At 35.6% G+C, this 22,819-nt stretch overlaps 1 protein-coding gene and 1 pseudogene across 1 annotated transcript; both read left to right on the top strand.

Moving 5' to 3' along the window:
- The first annotated feature begins 4,188 nt into the window (after positions 1 to 4,188).
- On the top strand, positions 4,189 to 5,232 carry LOC121808760 (annotated as a pseudogene).
- A 3,757-nt stretch (positions 5,233 to 8,989) lies between these two features.
- Positions 8,990 to 11,929, top strand: LOC121808759 (GDSL esterase/lipase At5g03980-like). Its single transcript, XM_042209341.1, has 5 exons — positions 8,990 to 9,248; positions 9,325 to 9,537; positions 11,094 to 11,242; positions 11,352 to 11,625; positions 11,712 to 11,929. Exons 1-5 carry the CDS (start codon positions 8,990 to 8,992, stop codon positions 11,918 to 11,920), a joined length of 1,104 nt encoding a protein of 367 aa, XP_042065275.1. The 3' UTR covers positions 11,921 to 11,929.
- The last annotated feature ends 10,890 nt before the right edge of the window (positions 11,930 to 22,819 follow it).

Raw genomic sequence — 22,819 nt, 5'->3', positions numbered from 1 at the left:
GGAGTACCTCTCCTTGGGCCATTTCCACTATTCCTCTTATTGGGCTTCTAATTAATTAATTGGAAATGGGCCTCCTCTTTAGTTTTAGTTTGGGCTTGATTGTTTAATAGAAAAGAAGATAAGGAAAATGCATTTTGGGCCGAGATTAAATGAGCGGGCCGAAAGTTAAGGCTGGGCCAGAATAATTAGTTCCAACCGAGCCCGAGAATTTAATTACTTGGACCCGGATTCTTTTGTTGAAATCTTTAGTTAATTCCAAGAATTTATGGTATTAAATTCCTAAGCTACGGAAGAAAATGAAAAGAATGTTCGCCGTGATAAAATAAAAGCCAATAAATAAATAAGCGAACTCTTAGCCCGGAAAGTATTTTAAGATATTTAAATTAATGCGGGAAATAGTTTTCGGCCAGTTTCCGAATAAATTAAATCGCAGATTTAATTAAGAATTAAGATTTCCTAATTTTAGAAGAAAGGAAATAAAATAATAAAGGAGCACGCTTAGGCATGCATACATGCAAGATAAACAATTATATTTTTTTAAAGCCTAATTTAAGTATATTAAATTTTGTAAAGGAACGTCGTCGCTCGACGAGTAATCTCAGGACAGGAAAGCACCGTTTTGCAAGAATTTAAGCAATTAAGGTGGGCTTTCTCTTCTTTCTTTTAAAGTGTATTTATATGAAAACATGATTATTTGAATGAGTTGTCATGCCATGTTTTGTTTTGTGATTGCCTATCTGTTAAATCGAATTCGGGTCCCAGTAGGGCAGTGAGCCAGCGCCAAGTCGACCTCAAACCCTACTCGGACTAGTGTACACTTAGGGACCGTGAGCTAGCGCAAGGTTGGCCGGTCTAGGGGTCGTGAGCTAGCGCCAGGTTGGCCGACCCAGTGATCGTGGAATGTGGCCACATTCCCGATTCACGCAGCTGATATGGCATATCATCAGAAGTTTAAATGACTGCAGTCTATTTTCAGAAAGAAATAACAGATTTTAGTGACCGGGATAGATTTTCAGTAAAACCCCGCGTTCACTCAGCTTGGCTGACAACTAAAAGAAAATATTTTCGGCATGAGCCCACTGAGTGCATCAAGTACTCAGCCCTGCATTTTGTTTTCCTTAATGTGCAGGTTGATTGTTGTCAAAGCCGAGGAGGTGTTGGGACAGAAGACCAAATAAGTAGGAAGGTAGCGGGTGTAGTGTGTCTTCATACATACTACATCTGTCTTGGTACTCTTCCGTTGCGCAAATTCAGAACATTCATTTAACAAAGACAATTTCTCATAACTACTCTGATTCAGCATGATTTGTACCCTCAACACACTTCAGATAATGTTTCTTTTGATTTAAGCATCTTATGATGAGTTGAGACAGTTTCAGTATGTTTTAGTCGCGGTAAAGCTACACTTTCTTTGACTAGGGAGATGTGGTCGTGACAATTCAAATATCCCATCATCCATTAAAATCGAAAACTTTGATATAACAATGATAGGCTAGTTTTCGTCACTCGGAAACGATCACTTTTCGCAACTATTAGTGGAATATTTGCATGAAAAAAGATGCTTTTTGGCAGGGCATGGATCATTAAGTTCGGAAGCTGCTTAATGAAGGCATGAAGAGGAAAACATGCAAGAAAGAGGGCAAAATGATATGAAATGGAAGAATGTGAAGGAAGAAGGCAAAGAAGACTCAAACTGCCCAAGCTGTTGGACTGGCCAGTTTGAACCCGACGGGAAAATGATTAAAGCCACTTCCACACACTTATCAAGGACAACTCTCACTTGCTAAACACTCCCATATCAGCCCTTGGGGAGTAAAAAAGAAGGGGAAATATATTTTATTGGATATATGTATTAAAAGTACTTAACCTTCCAAGGACACCAACAACTTATCACTTTGTCACTTAGCTTTAGTTTAGTTTTAGTTTATTCTCTCTCTAGGAAACTTTTCTCTCTTCCTTAAGAAGAGAGATTTCAACTTCAAGGCTGCCAAGATCTTTGTTCACCATGGGTTGAAGCTTGTAGTAGACTTTAGTCTCTTTAATGCTTTTAGTTTCTTTGTAGCACTTGTGTTGAAACTTATTTTCAACATCTTAACTCTCTAGTTAAATATGGTTGTTGGAGGCTGATCTTTAAGACCTTTGGTGTATTTATTTCTCTAGTGCTAAAGCATTTACTCTTAGGCCATGTTTGGTTGGCGGGAAAGTAAAGTTGACAAGAAAAATGATTCCTGGGAAAATGAATCCCGGGAATATGATTTCTAATAACTTTACTTTCCCGTGTTTGGAAAATATCAAGATTTGAAGTATATATTTGATTTAAACACCAAACTAAAAATATACTTATTATTTTTTATTTATAAAAAATAATAATACATATTATTTAATAAATTATTAATTACAAATGATAATAATTATATTATTTTATTTATTATTACGATGGATAGTTTAAATATGGATTATACATCATAATATATAATAATAAATAAGATTATTATTATTATTATTATTATTATTATCATTATATTTACATAATTTTTAATTCAATAAATTTTATAATTTAAAATTTCACTACAATTTTATTGTTAATTACTAATTTATAAATTAATAATTATTGTATTATTATATAATTACAATTATATTTAATTATTTAAAAAATTATTATTATTATTTTGATAATAAAAATAAAAATAAATATTAATAGTATAGTTATAATTATGATAATTTGAATTATAGTTATTTATTATCCTGAAATTAAGTATGGTTTATACTTTTAAATTATTTTTAAAACATTGTAATAAATAATAACAATAATAATGATGATGATGATGATGATGATAATAATAATAATAATAATAATAATAATAATAATAATAAACTGTACTATATTACATTAAATATGTAAGAATCCTAAAACTGGGAAAAAGAATATCTAAGAAAAGTTAGGATTCAGAATCCTGGAAAGTTGTACTAACTTTCCTTGTTTCAGGATTTTGATTACTTTCCCAGTTTGATTAAAAACGGAAACAAACACAGGAATTTAAAATTTAAGGAATCAGATTACTTTCCCAGACAGAATCCTGACAACCAAACATGGCCTTAGTTCTCGTGTTCTTGTTTAGAGTTTAAATCACCAAGATTAATTAGTTTAGCATGTCTTAAGTTTAATGTTTGTTGCGTAATTTCATGTCTTTTTATTCATCCTCCATTGTTGTTGTTTTTAAGCTTATTTCATCATGTTTAAGTGCTTTAATTTTCAGCTTTTCATTTGGTGATTTCAATGCATGTTTAGGTAGCTTAATTGTTGATCTTGTGTTTCTCTAGCATTTTTAATAATGTAGCAGCCATCTACTCTCTTTCTCCTCCTTAATTTATGTGCCTTTAGTATAGGATTAGTAGTTAAGATCAGCTTTTAGAAGTCAAGTTCTTTGTCCATTAGTTGTAGGCTTTTATCCATTGGTTTTACACATTGGACAATAGGCTTTAGGAGACAAGATGTACACCTCTTCCATCACATTCCTTTTCACTTTTGGCAACCCATTTAGCTTAGTTAGTTTCTGCACTCAACCTTTACTAACATGCGATTTGGGTTAGCTTTTAGGACTTAATTAGTTTAGCTACTTTTAAGGGTCACATTCCTAGTTTCTAGACTTTATTTAGTAGTTAACACTTAGTTTATTTTCCTTAGCCTTTTAACTTAGTTTCTTTTGCTTTCTAAACTTAGGAATGTTCATGCAAGTTGCTGCTCTATTTTCATTTCCGAAATGTTCTTATTTTCACCAAGTGTTAATTTCTCTCGCTGGTGCTTTTATTTCTGTCAACTTGCCCAGTTTGTCAACTTGCCCAGTCTGCGCTCCAGTTTAAATGCTTTCTTCTAATTGCATTTTATTTGCACTTTTAGTTCCCACCTTAGCTTAAGTGTTTTTATATTTCGTAGCTTAGTTCCCACCCCCAATTTAGAGCGTGGCGGCATCGCCAAAACAAAATCTTTCTAAGTGTGGAAATACATAACGGATGCTACCGTTCCTCGTGGGTTCGACACCCTAACTTACCATATGCTAATTAATAGTATTTTGGAAAATGAGAACTTATAAATCTTGTTGAATAGGAAGGGACACGTGCAAACGACACGCGTGCAAAATCCCCTACTTTCAAACAACCCCCTCCCCTCAAAAACAAAGAAGCAAAACCATGAAGTATTCAGCTCCCGTAATCGACATGAAAGAATCAGAGAATCTAGCAGAGAAGATAGTGAAAGCATGCGAAGAGTGGGGTTGCTTCAAACCGGTTAACCATGGCGTGGCTATAGAGCTCATGACCCAAATGAAGGCCGTCACCCTCTCTCTCATGGACCTCCCCATGGAGGTCAAGCAAAAAACTCCCACCCTGAGCCAGGCAAAGGCTACACCCCACCAAACTTCGCTAGCCCTTTCTTCGAGGATCTTAGTTTGTACGACATGGGCTCCCCCGGTGCCATCGACCTCTTTTGCTCTCAGATCGACGTTTAGCCATATCAGAGGTATACAATCCAAAAACAATTGTTATTCCATTCCTACTTTCATTCTATTCTAGTAATTGTTTTATATATTTTTTCAGGGAGGTGTTGAGCAAGTACGCATTTGCATTGTACGATCTAGGGCATTTTGTGATGGAGGGGCTGGGGATGGACGGCGATCTCTTCGAAGACTGGCCGTGCCAGTTGAAAATAAACAAATACAACTACAGCCCTCAATCGGTGGGTTTAACCGGCGCCGTTTTGCACACAGATCCAGGGTTTCTCACTATATTGCAAGATGATGAGATGGTCAATGGCCTCGAGGCCATCCACAAGATCACAGGTGACCTCGTGCCCCTCCACCCAATAGCCGGATCTCTCGTTGTTAATGCCGGAGATACCGCTAATGTGTTTGGTTTGTGATTGTATATAATGACCTAATTAATTAATTCTCTTTTTCTTATCTTGTTTTAATTTAATTGCTATATTTGATCAAGGCTTGGAGCAATGGCAGGTTTTGCAATGTGAAGCATCGAGTGCAGTGCTACGAGCCAACTGTGCGGACTTCTATTGCTCTTTTCGTGTTGGGGCCGATAGACGGGAAAGTGGAGGCGCCGCCGCAACTCATGGATTCCGACCACCCCCGCCGCTATGTTCCGTTAGATTTCGAAGAGTACAGAAAGCTCAGAACTTCAACCAAATCACCTACCGGAGAAGCCCTTGAGCTTTTTTTGGCCTAATATGTTTGAGAGATTTATTTATTATTGCCGAAGTTTATCTTTTGATTTTATTATCGAATAAACATTAATTTGTTTAAGTGTGTGAGTCTCCATCGTGGTACGTAAGAAATTACTAATGAATACTCTATTGTTTGACGGTTTGTAATATTGGAATTGGAAAAAAATTAAAGGAAAATAAAGGCAGCGTGAAAGTTAAATTATGACGTAGTTGTTTAAATTTTAAATTCAATTTATGATTATGCGAAAGTCAAATTCGTGAATGTTTTTATTTGATATTGATTTAAAAGATTTGTTATAACTGGACGTGACACGATAATGAAGATTGTACTAGTAGTTTATTCGGTCACCTAATAAAAATTAATGATTGAATCTCTTTCGATCTTTTTTACATGTTCAACTTTGCATAAATGTTTATTCGTGGTCACGATAGTCGATCTACGTAGTAATATATGCGCTCCAATTAACGACACACACAGGACTTAGGACACTACCTCCAATTTAATTCCAATTATCACTAATGTATGATTTCATTCAGAATTAATTCTGCCCACTGAGTTTCTAAAACTTTATACAGCAAATGCTAAAAATCATTATTCCAATTTGGGCTATCACATGTGATGCGGATATATTCATTTAGTTTTTTCATGAGTCTATAATATACAGTACTCCCTCAGTCCAGTCCACGAATAGAAGTTTATTTTTCTGTTTTAGTCTCTCTGTGAATAGGAGTCCCGTTTCACTTTTACTATAAATGGTAATATGATCTCATATTCTACTTACTCATTTCACTCACATTTCATTTAAAATTAATATATACAAGTGAGATTCATATTCCATTCACTTTTTTCAACCCACTTTTCTTAACCGTTCTTAAGACTCGTGCTGCCAAGAAATGAGACTCCTAATGTCGGACAGAAGGGGTATTATTTAGTCAGTTTTTATTATTTAAAATATACTCCATTCGTCTCCAATTCATCCCCAAATAAGAGTCTCATTTTCCATTTTAGTCTATCTCCAAATAAAAAATCCAATTCATTATTTCTATAAAAATATAAAATTCTAAGTTTTCGCTAACTCGTTCTCTTCCCATATAAATAATGCAAACTAATATTCCACTACCAAATCTACATCGTGACGTACAATGGACAATATTCTATTGCCAACAAATAAACATAGATAGTTTATTTATAGAAGTACAGTTATATAGAAGAAATGTTCAAAACTTTAATTAGCACCTGCTTCATAATTAGTGATTCATAATGAAAATGACGATTTCACAATTTTCACTCGAGGTTTTCTTTTCTTCGTCTTTACTGAGAGAAAACGTATAGATTCTACTTCTCCAAGTTTTTCACATCGTTACAATTTACACAGAACTAAACAAATCTGCAAATGATGAAAATATATCAAGAAAAATACAAATAAAAGTGAAATCTCCAAAATCCACATGAAAATAACTAAGAAATTGAAAATCTAACCATAATTTCACCTAGAAATCAGATAAGTGTGTAAACCGATTGAGGATTTTGTAGTATTAACACAGTTGGCAGCTCCTAAGAAATGAGAAACGAGGTGAGTTGATAATAATGAATCTCCTTCAATAATCAATACCTATATTTATGGTTCTGTTTCTTAACTTTAATCAACCTTTCTATTCCAGTTAAAATTTTGACTAGAGAGGGGTTTAACAATGAACGGATGACTGTAAAAAAGTATAATTGTAAGTGAGCAGTGAGCAATCCATAGCTAACATATAGCTAAACATCACCTCAATATTGTTTAATGAATGGTTAACTCAATTATCTAATGCTACTAATGATTTAATTTTGAGTTTACAATGTAATGTAAAGAGTAAACAACATCAAATGAACATCACAATTGCATCGAACTCAATGCAATCTCAATCATGAAAGCAGTTAACCAGCTCAACATTCCACTCAAATATGAATCGCATATCTACATAATTCATTACAAAAGTCCAGAAGCAGTTCACTCACCAGAGTCTCTGCTTCACAGGATCTAATTACACATTCTCTCAATTCAAACAATCTGAAAAAGAATGAAATGAATCAGTGCGCAACAAATGATTCAGTGAGAGATGATACGAGAGAGGGGAGGTTTAGGGTTTCTTTAGGGAGAGAGAATAGCGGTGAGAATTTTGAGAATTGAGAGAGATGGTGAGAATTAGGCTGGGAGAAGAATTAAGCGGCGACAAATTTTGACAAGTATTTTCAGTGTAGGGTTTGCGGCCCATTATTTCACTGAGGAAATCGTAAGCAAGAAAAGAGACGAAAAGAAAAAAAAAGGAACGAAAAAAATGAGAAAGATAGAAGAATTCGCAAACAAAAAAGAGAAGAAAGAGAATGAGGTAGAAAAAAATGAGGAAGATGCATCTGGATAAGAGTTACTTAGTAGTAATAATTTTGCAAGTACCATTAATTGTGCTCGCAAATCTGCAAGCAATGTAGTAGCTTACTAGAAAACTATTGATGTAAAAACTAAATTGTTGTTTGTGCTCACAAAATAGCAAGCACAAGCTTATTACTCGCAATTCTGCCAGAATTGTGAGCACATGTTGTGCTTGTAAATACGTAGTATATCAAGTCCAGAGCCTTTGTCCTAGCGACAACGAGCTTAGACATTATTGTATGAGGTGCCGAGTTCGAGTCCTCTTGACATCAGTTGTAATTTCATCCTTGCTATAGGAGTTTATTTGTAGTTTCCTCCTTCATATAGAATATATGAAGTTTTTTTTTAAAAAAAATATGTAGTATATCAATTACTCCCTCCATCCCATAAAGATTGTCCCATTTTTCCATTTCTGTTCGTCCCACAAAATCTGTCTCATTTCACTTTTTACCATTTTTGTAGTGGACCTTATATTCCATTAACTCATTCCTACTCACATTTTATTATAAAACTAATATAGAAAAGTATGACCTACATTCTACTAATTTTTCAACTCACTTTTCATTACATTTCTTAAAATCTATGTCTGGTCAAAGCGAGACAATCTTTGTGGGATGGAGGGAGTAATATTCTATTTTCTTTGTATGAGACGTGTCTTTACCCATTAACTAAAAGGTGTTTCAACACGACATAAGTTGCTCATAATTAAACATAAGTGTTACATACTTACATGAGTAGTATTTTAGCTTCGACTTTAAAATAAAGCATGCGCAAATATATATTGCTTGTGTAAAAACTTTACTCCAAGCTATCGCTAAAGCTACACGTATTACGGATGATATGTAAAATATTTACTCTTCAAATCTGTCCAATTATCAACAAAATTTACATCTATAACTCATACTGGAAAGTAATACGTGCCTGTTTTTCCAGCTTTCTTACTAACTCAAATAAATTCTGAATCTCAAAATGACATACACGTGCACGTAAGAATATCAAATATTACTATTAATAATTTATCCAATGTTTTCAGCTTACATTAATAAAAATGTTGCAGACTTGAAGTAATGTACCTCTGAAATTCCATACAATTATTAACAAACCCACAGCAACTATATATGTCTATAACTACTTTTAATAAGCTAGTGATTTCTAGCTTGGCTCTTTTCCCTTTCCATATTTTCATAATTTTGTGGTAGGTATGAAAAGATAAGCATAGAAACCTTTTAAATCTTAAATGATTACTCCAAGTATTATAAAACCGTCCCAAATCCAAAAAACTCGTGAGTCTATAAATATAATCACTTGTTCCTCTACATTCATAAAACTCAGATCAATCATTTCAACAATGGCAATTTCCTCAACTCTCAAGAAACTTGTCTTTACATTTCTACTACTCCAAATTTCCTCTCTTTCACATGCTCATCTTTTAAAGACGTGCAAGATCGACCAAATATACAACATCGGAGATTCGATCTCCGACACCGGAAATTTGATACGAGAAATCGGCCTGGCCACCTTCTGTGCGAGGCCGCCTTACGGCGAATCATTTTTCAAGAAACCAACTGGCCGGTGCTCCAATGGCCTTCTTATGATCGATTTCATGGGTATATATATATGTAATTAATAAATTAATAATTTGTATGTGTTCTTCTACTTGCACTTATATAAATGTTAGTACAGCATTAGATGCAGGCGTTCCTTTGTTACCACCCTACAAAAACAGTGGTGCTGATTTTAGGCATGGAGTGAACTTCGCCGTGGCGGGGTCGACGGCACTGCCCTGGTATGAGTTGGCGGCGGAGAATGTCTCCTCTTCGGTGACAAATAGTTCTCTTTTTGTGCAGCTGGATTGGGTGGCTTCTCATATCAACTCCACTTGTCATAATCACAGAGGTTATTTTATATATACACAATTCAATAAATTTAGCAATATTGGTCAAAATATCATAAACTTTGGGCGAATTCTGATATTTCTCATGAGCTCTGAACACGATCTTAAAAATCATAAACTTTAATATCTGTGTCAATTTTCTACTATGCGTCATTCTTCAATCTAACAAATTTTACCCTATTAGACACATTATCCAATGTCAAATTTCAAGGATATCAAAACGGGATTGCGTTAGTGTGCTAACTAATTTACAGTAATAACTAAATCTTTTAATTTTGTGTATTAAAATTTTCAACACAAAGACATAATTATATCAATACAAAGACATAATTTATCAACACAAGAAAGATTGATAAATTTATGTCTTTGTGTTGATATTTTAACATACAAAATTGATATTTAGTTATTAGTTATTACTGTAAAAAGTTAGTATTTGATCACACCCTTATCAAAACGACATTAGTATATACTCCTTCCGTCCCCAAAGAATATGCACATTGGGTTCGGCACGAGTTTTGATGCAAAATTGAAAAAATAAGAGAGGGGTAGAGAGAGAAAGTAGTTAAAGTATTGTTAGTAGAGAATGAGTCTCACTTCATTAGAGTAAAAATAGTTTCCAAACTTGGAAAGTGCATATTCTTGTGGGACGAACTAAAAAGGAAAGAGAGCATATTCTTGTGGGACGTAGGGAGTATGTAATTCAGACCAAGCCTTATAGATTTCACATCTAGAGTCTCATTATTCACAAATCCAGTCTTAAAGACCGAACTAGAGACCAAATTAGGGCCCTCCATTTTCTTAATCTTGTGGTTAAGATTAATTTATAATTAATTTAATATTTTATTCAATAAAAACTTTTTTATTTTATTTTTTATTTATTTATTTTTTTTCATTTTTTTTAAAAAAAATTTATTCAATAAAAATTGTCGGAGTAAATAATGAACTATATTAACTAAATAATGAACTAAATTACTTCATAACATACGTTCATTCAGTTCATTATTTAGTGAATATAGTTCATTATTTACTCCAACAAGTTTTTATTGAATAAAATTTTTTTTTAAAATAATTAAAATTTTTAAAAAATATATTTATTGAATAAAATATTAAATTAATTGTAAATTAATCCTAATCACAAGATTAAGAAAATGGATGGCCATAATTTGGTCTCTAGTTCGGTCTTTAAGAGGAGTTCGACATTGATCACAACTCTTCACGTCAATCCATGTACGATAAAAAAAATTGTTGAAATTTTCCTATTTGGGCCAGGATGGTTCAGAATTTAATGACTTTTAAGACCACATTCAAAGTTTATGAAGAATTTTTCATAGCTTTTTATAATTTTCAAGTATCCCATAAATTTATTTAATCAAATGTAGGTATTGTATAGTGACGAGAAGGGGAGTTTTTTTAGGAAGTGGGGCCACAATTAGCAATAAAACAGTTTGTTGCTGCCATATCTAATCTATATTCAGTAGACTAATGCTGCAAAGTGATAAAAAAGAAATACGGTTTTCCTTTTTAAAAAATATTCTTGTTTTGTGTTTCAATTTGTTAGATTGTAGCAAGAAAATGGAAAACGCGGTTTTTATGTTTGGAACAATTGGTGGAAACGACTACAACTATGCCTTCTTTGAAGGAAAGCCAATAGAGGAGGTGAGAAGCATGGTACCTCAAGTTGTAAATACCATCATGCTTGGTGTTAAGGTAAGTTGATAATGATCTGTATAATTGCATTACTATTATTGTTGACCATAAATAAAATTCTTTAAATTTTATCTTTATTAATTAATTATGGAGTACAAATTGAGTGTAGAAAGTTATGAGCTACGGAGCTACAAAGGTGGTGGTTCCCGGGAACATGCCTATCGGTTGCCTTCCAGTTTACAAAACCCAATTCTTGACAAACATTTCGGCAGCATACGATGAGAGCCTGTGCCTAAAGCAAATGAATGATTTTGCTAAATACCACAATCAACAACTTCAACAAGCCATCCATGATCTACAGCAACAAAACCCTAATGCAACCGTCGTCTATGCTGATTACTACAACGCTTATCAGTTTCTATTGGAACACTCCAAATCTCACGGTACGTACGCATACAATTAGAATTGTTTGGTGACACGACACAATCATAAAAAAAACTACTCCTACTTGTTTGGCGAATGCATGTAGGGTTCGAAACAGAAAGGGCTTGTTGTGGGATCGGAGGGAAATACAATTACGATATGCCAAGAATGTGTGGGAACGATGGAGTTGGGGTGTGTCCGGATCCAGAGCGATACGTAAGCTGGGATGGGGTGCATTTGACTCAGCGATCATACAAGATCATGGCTGGATGGCTGCTTCGTCAAATCTTCTCCAGCCTTCATTGCCACTTTTAAAACCCTACTCACTAGGCTATGTTTCAAACGTAACCTGCCTATTTTGCTGCTCCTATTATTGTTATAGGTGATTGAAATTCAGTTTTACATGTAGAATATATTTTCATTGTAATAAAGAACTGTGTAACATCATACTGTTTAGCAGACGTAAATAAGTGATAATGTGTTAAAAATACAAAGTCTATATATATTACGTATGGATGTATTCAGATTCATACTCTAAATATATGCAAACCACAAAACACTTGTCAATCCATTAGATCTTGTCATCTAACAGTTAATTAATGTTACATGTCATCTAATAATGTACTCCATCCGTGTGTAAAACGTTTTCCACTTTTGTCATTTGGATCCTAGATATGAATGATCACCAACCCTATAATTATACTAATCAATAGTCACGGTTCTCTATCATGGTAAAGAAATAGAACTCTTGCAAGTGATTATAGATATCCGTTGAAGCGGGGAAGAAAGGGGAAAACAACACAACTCGACCATAGCTCGAAACAAATGAGAATAGCTCGAATAAAATCAGAGTATCTCTGACTCAACTTATTTTAACACAAGAAATTCCCGCAAGTGTACGGGGCTAGTGTAGCACAAAGCAAGCAAGAGTATCGTATCCCACAGAGACAAATTATACAAACTCAAGTACCACGGACCGATGTTAACTACTATCTAGACAAATCAAAGGTTTGGTTTTAGTATGTAACTATTAAACATAAACAAAGTAAAACAAGAGATAAAAGAGCAGGTTTCAAATAAGAGAACGAGGTAGAGCTTTGGATCCAACTACAACGAACACAATACGAACAATTCAACAACTTTGATTACCCAATTGAAGTCTCTAGGATTACTAGGAAAGCCGCTAGTCTAGGCTAAGCCTTCTCTCGGGTGCACTCAACCCGTTGATTAAACATTAATATTGAAGTCTCATTCCAATACTTCACAATTAACTTCTTAAAACAAAAGGCTCAAGCCCTCACTCTAGAATTCCTTCTCTCGAATGTAAATTATCTTGGTGTTGTTCATTTTTATCAATCCTAATTAGGTATCTCTCGATTACTCAAAACTAGGTCAACAAACTCAATTGGTAGCTAAGCAATTGAATTGAAAAAGCTCAAGAATGAAACAAAGAAATCACAAGAGCATAGGTAATCAAAAGTCCTTGAATTAATCAAAAGTGTTCATTGTAGTCTTCACCAAAACTCTACAAGAGATTTAGCTACTCATATTCAACGCATATTCACAAGATAAATCCATAGAAAGTGAACTGAACATAGGAAAACTAATAAAGATACTCCTAAGGGTGGATTGAATGGGCAAATCGTCTTCGTCTTCAATCTTGTTGAGGATTGGAACTCCTTGTCTCTCAAATCCGCTCTCAAACCTTCAAAACTGCTTCAGGGCGTCTCTCATGTGTGGGAGTCGAAAACCCTAGGTCTCTTTTATACCCGGGGCGGAAATAAAAGCAGTTGTAACGCTCCGCACGAAATGCCCGGCCGGGCGATTTTAAGTCGCCAGAATGCCCGGTCGGGCGAACTCTCTGGATTCTCAATTCCTTCCAAAACGCCCGGCCGGGCGAATTCTCTGTACTCCAGCCCCGAACTCCTTTTCAACTCATTTTTACATGTTTTAACTACAACACTCGACAAACTCATCAAAACACCTAAATAGTGGATAATGGATGCAAACTCAAGTAATATGCTACAAAACACTGAAATATTCATGTTAAACATCCAAAATACTTGCTAAACTACGAGTTCATCAATCTCAACAATCAACAACTCAAAAATGAATATTATCTCAGCGATACAAGAACTCAAAAGAAGGACAACTACTTAGCGGAAGAATTTGAGAGAAAGAATATGCCACGTGTGAAGACATGACACATTCTGAACACTTAAATTTCTTCAACGGTCTTGCTCAACACATACCGCACCCGTCACGCCCAACCTGCACATTTTTTAAAAAAGAAATGCAGGGCTGAGTACTTGATGCACTCAGTGGACTCATGCCGAAACAGTTTATAAAAAGTATTTATTATGCCACCGTTGAGTGACCTTGGGGTTTTAACTTTAGAAATCGCCCAAGACTCTAAAATAATTTCCATCGTAAAATTCGGTTGATCAACCATTTTCCCATAAATGTCTACCATATCTGATCCATTAATGACAAGGAATGTGGCCACATTCCAAGTCACTAGACCGGCCAACTCGAAAGATGACGCACGATCTCCATAGGTGTACACTAGCCTGAGTAGAGACTCACTCCCTAGTCAGACCCGAATTCGATTATCCATTGATGGCATAAGCCACATCAGATAGGTTCCATAGATAAAACAAAACACGGCATGACAAATATTCATATCATTTTCACATAAAAATACACTTAGGGCACAACCCTTATTTAAAAAGAAAGCCCACCTCAAACGCTTAAATCCTCAATCGCTTTTCGTTCTCACCGCAAACAACGTGCACAAATTCACCATTTTCGAACTAACACGATATGCAAAAATTAGACTTTACAAAATAAATAAATTTACTAATGCATGCCTCCTATGTGTGTGCGCTCATATTATTGTTCGTTCTTTCATAAAGAAAACATATAAATAAAGTCCTTGTATATTTTCCTGGATTTACTTCATCACCCAAAAATCTTCCCAACAATAATTAAATCAGAGACCAAACAATTAATTAGTGGACACAAGCTCTCAATCTGCCGGCCCACTCTAGATAAATAAATGAGTGACCCAAATTCTAATAAAATAAAAGGCCCTAGTCCATTACTAATGAAAAGAAACGAAAAAGAGTCAGTACATAAAATACTCCCAGACACCAATACGTCTTCTTCTTCCCTTTATTTCACAACAAACTCTTCCTCCCCCTAAATCTCACTTTTCTCTCTCTCCCTCCATTTTTCATCCAAAGTCAGAAACAGGGTATCCATCTCCCTCGTTCCAAACCGGCGCCGCTTCACATCCACTGCCTCTCCGTCGAAGACAAACAGCTGCCGCTGACTCCATCGCGGCGTCACCGCCATTGTCCGCCATTGCTCCGGCGGTCAACTCCTCCGTCGGCAGCGTCTTGTCTCACAACCGGTAAGTCCCTCTCCCTTTTTTCCCAAATCTTAAACCTTTTATTAAGTTTTCTAATAGTTCGATTTCAATTATTTATGAGCAGATAACGTTTTTTTTCAGAATTTGGGATTTAAAAAGCATCTAAAAGGCTAAAGAGTGAAACTTGTGTAAACTAAGGGCTTTCTTTTTAAATAAGGGTTGTGCCCTAAGTGTATTTTTATGTGAAAATGATATGAATATTTGTCATGCGGTGTTTTGTTTTATCTATGAAACCTATCTGATGTGGCTTATGCCATCAATGGATAATCGAATTCGGGTCTGACTAGGGAGTGAGTCCCTACTCAGGCGAGTGTACACCTATGGAGATCGTGCGCCATCTTTCGAGTTGGTCGGTCTAGTGACTTGGAATGTGGCCACATTCCTTGTCATCAATGGATCAGATATGATAGACATCTATGGGAAAATGGTTGATCAACCGAATTTTACGATGGAAATGATTTTAGTGTCTTGGGCGATTTCTAAAGTTAAAACCCCAAGGTCACTCAATGGTGGCATGATAAACTACTTTTTATAAAATGTTTTCGGCATGAGTCTACTGAGTGCATCAAGTACTCAGCCCTGCATTTCTTTTTAAAAATGTGCAGGTTGAGCGTGACGGGTGCGGTAGGTGTTGAGCAAGACCGTTGAAGAAATTTAAGTGTCTAGAATGTGTCATGTCTTCACACGTGGCATATTCCTTCTCTCAAATGCTTCCGCTGAGTAGTTGTCCTTCTTTTGAGTTATTGTATCGTTGAGATAATATTCATTTTTGAGTTGTTGATTGTTGAGATACTCTGATTTTATTCGAGCTATTCCCATTTGTTTCGAGCTATGGTCGAGTTGTGTTGTTTTCCCCTTTCTTCCCCGCTTCTTTAATCATCCCCTAGTCGCGATCAACCGTGTTTTCTATCCTTAGAAAATTCGGGCGTGACAAGCTTGTTGTGGGATCGGAGGGAAATACAATTACGATATGCCAAGAATGTGCGGGAACGATGGAGTTGGGGTGTGTCCGGATCCAGAGCGATATGTAAGCTGGGATGGGGTGCATTTGACTCAGCGATCATACAAGATCATGGCTGGATGGCTGCTTCATCAAATCTTCTCCAGCCTACATTGCCACTTTTGAAACCCTACTCACTAGGCTATGTTTCAAACGTAAAAGCATGCGCAGCGGTGGACAGACGGCGTTCGTCCGTCCGTGCCGCTGGCACGGACAAGCTCCACCACCGCTGTGCTCGCGCCGCTGGCACGGCGCTGCTGGCTGCGAAGAGCACGTTCGTGCCATCGAGCAGGCGACGTGGCGGCACGCGATTTGGCAACGGCATAGCCGTTGCCTTTGAAATTTTTCTTAATTAAAAATCGGTTTTTAATTAAAAAAACCGATAAAAAATAATAAAAAAATTTCACTTCCCAAAAAAAGCATATCCGTTTATTACCATTTTTTACCACTTTTTAATTTTCTTTTTCCCCCCAAAATACACATTTTCATCTATAAATACCCCTACTTTCACACCCAAAAATTCACACCAAACTACACAATTCTCATCTTCATTCTCCTATATCCATTCTCATCTTCATTCTCCCATATCCATTCTCAATCTTTCTTCCACTTCTACACCATAACAATGTCCGGCCACGGCGATAAACCCCCAGGCTCCGGTTGGAACCCCGAATGGTTCGGTTCACCACCGTTTCCTAGTCCGGAAATGGAATACTCGGCCCCTCCTCAAACCCAAAGTTCGGGCGTTCCGGGTGGCTACCGGTCATACCCAATCGACGACCAAGGTGCCCCCGAAGGGCGATAAGGGTGGACACCGGAGCCTAGGCCGACCGCACACCGTACACTCCGACGGAGATGGATAAATTGTTCAAGGCGTACTTGGAAATCTCCGAAGATCCGGTGGTTGGCACGAACCAATCCGGCGATCACTTTTGGTGGCGCATCGCTCACCGGTACAATAAAAACCGGCCGCCGGGATCAGTCGAGCGCAACGAGAGTATAGTGCGCAACGCTATCTTCCGAGCCAACGATGAAATTGGCAAGTTCAATGGCTATTTCCTCCAAGAAGAGCGGAATGCGGGGAGCGGCCAGAACGAGGTCGACTTCATCACTGCCGCGATGAGCACCTACCAATCCATGAACTACAAGCCGTTCAAGTACATCAACGTTTGGCAGGAGACGCGGACGCACCCGAAGTATATGGGAGGCGTAACATCCTCCTCTAGCGGCTCCTCCAAACGGTCAAGGTCGGTATCCCTATCCGACTCCGGCTCCGAAGAAGTGGCTAGCCAACTCGCCGGAGCTAACTTTAGTAGCCCCGACGCCGGCCCGAGCGGTTCCCAACTCCGACCACAAGGAAGGAAGAAGGCGGCGACCAACCGCCGATGCTCCAGTTCCCGCTCCCGTTCCATATGAGCCACCCCCACCCCCACCAACTCGTTGTGGCAGCTTTTGGCCCAACTCAATATGGCCGATATGTCCACTATGACCCCCTCACAACTTCGATCTCACGAGGCCATGATATTGGGCCTCCAAAGACAATTGGGGGTAGTGTCGCCGGATGCACGGGGGTATTTTTAGCTTTTAATTATGTAATTTTTTATGTTTAGGAGTTTAATTATGTAATTTTTAATTTTTAGAATTTTAATTATGTCTTTTTAATTTTATTTGTAATTTGTAATATTTATTGTGGTTTTTTAATGAATTTTAATATTATGAAAATGTTTTTGTTTAATTGAATTTTAAATTGAATTGTGTTCGTCCTTGCGGAAGAGCACAGCTGTGGGTGTTGTGCTCTTGGCAGAGAGCAGACAGGAATAGTGGCGCCGGGCCCACAACCGTGCTCGCTGGCAAGAGCACGGTTGTGGATGCTCTAACCTGCCTATTTTTTGCTGCTCCTATTATTGTTATAGGTGATTAAAATTCAGTTCTACCTGTAGAATATATTTTCATTGTAGTAAAGAATTGTGTAACATCATACTGTTTAGCAGACGTAAATAAGTGATAATGTGTTAAAAATACAAAGTCTATATATATTACATATGGATGTATTCAGATTCATACTCTAAATATATGCAAACCATAAAACACTTGTCAATTCATTAGATCTTGTCTTCTAACAGTTAATTAATGTTACGTGTCATCTAATAATGTACTCCCTCCGTGTGTGAAACGTTTTCCACATTTGTCATTTGGATCCTAGATATGAATGATCACCAACCCTATAATTATACTAATCAATAGTCACGGTTTTCTATCATGGTAAAGAATAGAACTCTTGCAAGTGATTATAGATATCCGTTGAATTGGGTAATATTCCAAGTTACGTAAAAACGGTTTTAGGATCTCTGAGTTAACTTTAGGGATTCCAGATTCCAGATTCATAACACTGCGTAAGATCTTGGTCTAGATACGTAGAAGAAATGAGGTACGATAATCTACTAATTTCCGATTTATAGATTTAAATACAAATATACAAATTAAAATTCCGAGTTTTGAAATTTGTTTAGTTAGGTTCAAAATTAATTTTGTAAGTTACTATTTCACATGATTGTAACACGAATTAAATTGGGAGTTGTCAGAAGAGGGGAGTTTGCAGTGACCTTTGGCGCCGTTGTGGGCATTGTAGGACTAGTGTGCTTAATCATCAGATGTTACGGCCGGCGCGGCGGCGCTCCACCAGCCTCAAATACAGTTCCACGAAGAGACGGCGGTTTGACAGTTTTGGAAGGGGGAGTGCAAATCGCTCAAGCAGTTATTGGATTTGAGGGTGATTGTTGCGGCGGTTGTGGTGGTGGTGGTGGTGGATGTGGGGTCTTCGGAACTTGAAACTCATTCTTATTTTACTTCTTTTTTTTATTGCTTTTATTCAACCAAATTTTGGTGTGGGAAAAGTTCATTCTACTGATATATGTGAAATTCCAATTTTATGACTAATTTCTTTTAATATTATCCTTTTTAATTCTTGATTTCTTGAACCTCTAATCAAATCAACTATCTCGATTTCAATTTGTTAGGTCGGGTTGTCGATATTCGACTTAATTATCTTTAGTTCAAATCAATTAGGACTAATTTTCCTGGGATAGAAATTTTTTTACCCCACCTAAATAATCACATTTTCAAATAGACATATATCAATTTTGTATTTAAAATCTCCCTCCCGTATTCCTAATCTCCAACAGTCACATTTTATATTTATGGAGTATCTTTTATCTGTTGAATCAAAACAATATGATAAATTAGATCATAAAAAGCCCCTAATTAAATAGCCGATGACGAGAGAGAACCGACAACTTAATAAGACGATCAGCAAAAAACATTCTCGACACTGAACCGCGTTTTCTACTTTAATCATATCGAATTCCAACGAAGGTTTAGTGAATATGATGTTCGATTAGATTTGGCTTTCAATTAAGTGTACATATTTTTTAATGTCTTAATCGTCCAAGATAATGACGTAGTACTATATTTTAAAATGGAAATAGCAGGGTCAAAAGACGCATGGTCAGCCCTCTCCTAATTGAACCTCAAGCAACAAAAGAGGGCTTGCAAAATTTCCAAGAAACTTCCAAATAATATAGTATCTCAATCACAACCTAATTTTGAACTATTTTTTGCATTGAGTCATAACGGTTGAGAAACAACGTCGTTTTAATGCAAAAAAATAAAAATAAAAAAATTGATGATGTTATTCATTGACTATATAAAAAATCATGTCGGATTTGCATCCTAGTACATTAAAAATCGGGACTGGATACCCGAGAGGGGTATCCAGGTATCGGGTATGTGATTTTGGGTTTTTCAGGTTCGGGTATCCGCGGATACCCGATTTCGGGTCGGGTCGGGTATGTTAATAACATCCTTAAATTATCAACTTATGGCGGTTAAATCAATGTTCACAGCTTGTTCAATGTCAAATTAAAAGGTGAAATGTATGAACAACAAACTAAATACTACTACTAATATAATAAACAGGTCGAAAATTCAAACAAGAAAAGACAATGAAACTCTAAATTAAGCTGGAACTTCTCCACGGCCAAGGTGACAGCTAGCTCGTCAAACAAAACAACAACATGAATAATAAGCTACTAGTATTACCTTTTGTAAGTGTTCTACTTATTTTGTTTTTCTTTGTTAAATAAATAGATATACACCTAGCCTACGAGAATAAGAAGAGTATGTTCTCAAGATTCCACCGTGTTGATGCACTTTCAAATTGATTCAAATGAAAACGTACAAAATTTTGATCCTCGACTTTGGTCGTCATAACCTAGCTTTAACAGAGGTATGATATTAATCCAAGTTTAAAACTTTCCCGCACTTTCCGTAATATCTTCCTCAAAAAACATCGTAGAAAATGAATTATGATAATCTACTTCTTGTTATATTGATTTAATAAAGGGAAAAGTTAGAGTAGTGTTTATCACTTTTTCCCCTATTTCCTCTCTCTCGTATATTTATTTTTTTTCTAAATCTCACTTTTTTTAAAAATAAATATTGAATACACACATTAAATTAAACATCATAACAATAGCTTTAAAAAAATAAATTTTCAATAAAATTATAAATATTAAAAATATGTCCACTTTATATTTAACTGTGACACCTATTTAGCTAGTAATATTCATATAATTTTTTTTACTATTAATAGGAGTGTATATCTTGAAATAAAATGAAACCTTAACAAAAAAAAACACAATAAGCTACTTATTGATTATATTATTTGATAATACTATATTAATTTGTTGAGCTTTCACTATTTGTAGATGGCTAGTCTCAAAAGGTAATCATGTTAGAGAGTACTGAAGAAGATGTGAAACTTGGAAGATACAATTGTTAAAGTCTATTTTTTTTCTTAGTTCATCCATGAAAAGTATGAACTTTCTAAATTTAGAAAAGTTAAATAACACATTACCCTTACAAATCATTCTATTTACAATTTATACCACTCACTACACTATTAATGATGTGGAGTTTACTTTCCACTAATACTATTTTAATTATCATTTTATCTCCATCTCTCTTAATTTACTCATTATACATTAAAACTCGTGTCGAACTAAATTTTCATCCAACATCAATTACACAAGTAAACAAAGGCTAAACTTCAACTTTTATTCATCTTTCCTATCGATTTCGATTTAGTTATGTGACTTATGTCGGATTGTCGATCGACTTACTATTTAGTTCAAATCAATTGGGAATAGTTTTATGGGGTTAGAAACTTTTTAAATTACCGTAACATAATTCATTAGATAGATATGATTAAATTTCCTAATTAAAATGCCTTGATGGTCTCCCTCTCTCATTCTTGAATCTCCAAAAGTCACATTTAATCTTTATACTACTTTAATCTGTTAAAACAAAATAATATGATAAAATTGGACAATAAAATAACCGCTAAGTTGCCGAGGATTAAAGATAAACTGAGATCAAGGCCGCTACACTAGCTTAATGAGAGAATCCCCAAAACCGACAACTTAATATTCGTTATTCACGACAAAACATTATCGACACTTAACCGCGTTTACAACATTAATTATATCGAAATAATTCCCTCGAAAGATTTTTTATTTTTTTTTCTGGCTATGATGTTATTAAATTTGGCTTTGAATTAACTCTACAATTTTTTTTTTCTCTCTTAATCGTCTAAGATAATGACTTGGAATTTAATTAGTGGAAAGAGCACGGTCAAAAGACGGATGTGCCCTCCTAATTTAAACCACAAGCAACAAAAACAGGCCTTGCAAAATTTCCTAGAAGTCACTCAAAAATGATAGTTCTACATCGTAACGCGTTACTTTAGAGCATTCACAATAGTTCTAGACTAGTAACGACCTAATAATAACCTAACTAAAAACTCCTTTTGCCATATTATTATGTCATTTCCACAGGCTAGTCATTGCCCTAGCCAAACGACAGCCTAACAACAGTCTAGCCAAATGAACTTTTGAAAAAAAACATTAAAAACAACAACAAAATAAATCCGGGAAAAAAACATAGTACTAATTCGAAAACCTTCATTGTATTACAATTTTGACAAAAAAAATAAAGATTAAACAGCCATTCAAACAAAATACAAACGATACGTTCCTACAACTTTTCAATTGTTTATTTTTATTTCTAATTTAGAGTGATAGTTCGATTTATTTAATTTGAACTTTAGTGTTATGGAGTATTTGTCATTGATTCATATTATTATAGTAATAGTTGTTATGATTGTGATTTTTCCTGTGATATAATTTTTTCCATCCATTAAAATAATTATGTTTTTTTTTATTTTGTGGTGTCGATCAAAGCTATTTACAAGCAATATTTCAATACTTTTTTAAAATCATTCTCTTACTTTTCGATTTGCAGTTAAACTCATATTATCATTAACAAAGTTATTTTCATGTACAAAATAAGTAGTTATTCTTTCAAGCACATATATACAATGAAACCCATACTAAAAAAATTTTCTGCAGCCGCCACTGGGCAGTGAGCGGTCGGCTAACACCTTTCGTCCATGCCCGACCTCTCGTCCGCCTAGGTCTCGTCCTTGTGCCGCCGGTTGCAATAGTGGACTAGCTGAGCGCCCTAGCCGCACGTCGGCTAGTCGACTATTGTGGATGCTCTTAACGCTGAAAAAAATGATAACCTTATTATCATTTATTATTTGAAAATTCATGTCGGATACGCAGAATAGGACAAAAAAATCTTGATATACCAAACAATTACGTACAAAAAACTACATAAGATAACACCGAGCGATGGGAACAAAAAAAACAAACTAACTTAG

The sequence above is a fragment of the Salvia splendens genome, chromosome 6, assembly GCF_004379255.2.
Source record: "Salvia splendens isolate huo1 chromosome 6, SspV2, whole genome shotgun sequence".
NCBI lineage: Eukaryota > Viridiplantae > Streptophyta > Magnoliopsida > Lamiales > Lamiaceae > Salvia > Salvia splendens.
This window is presented reverse-complemented; position numbering and strand designations above follow the sequence as displayed.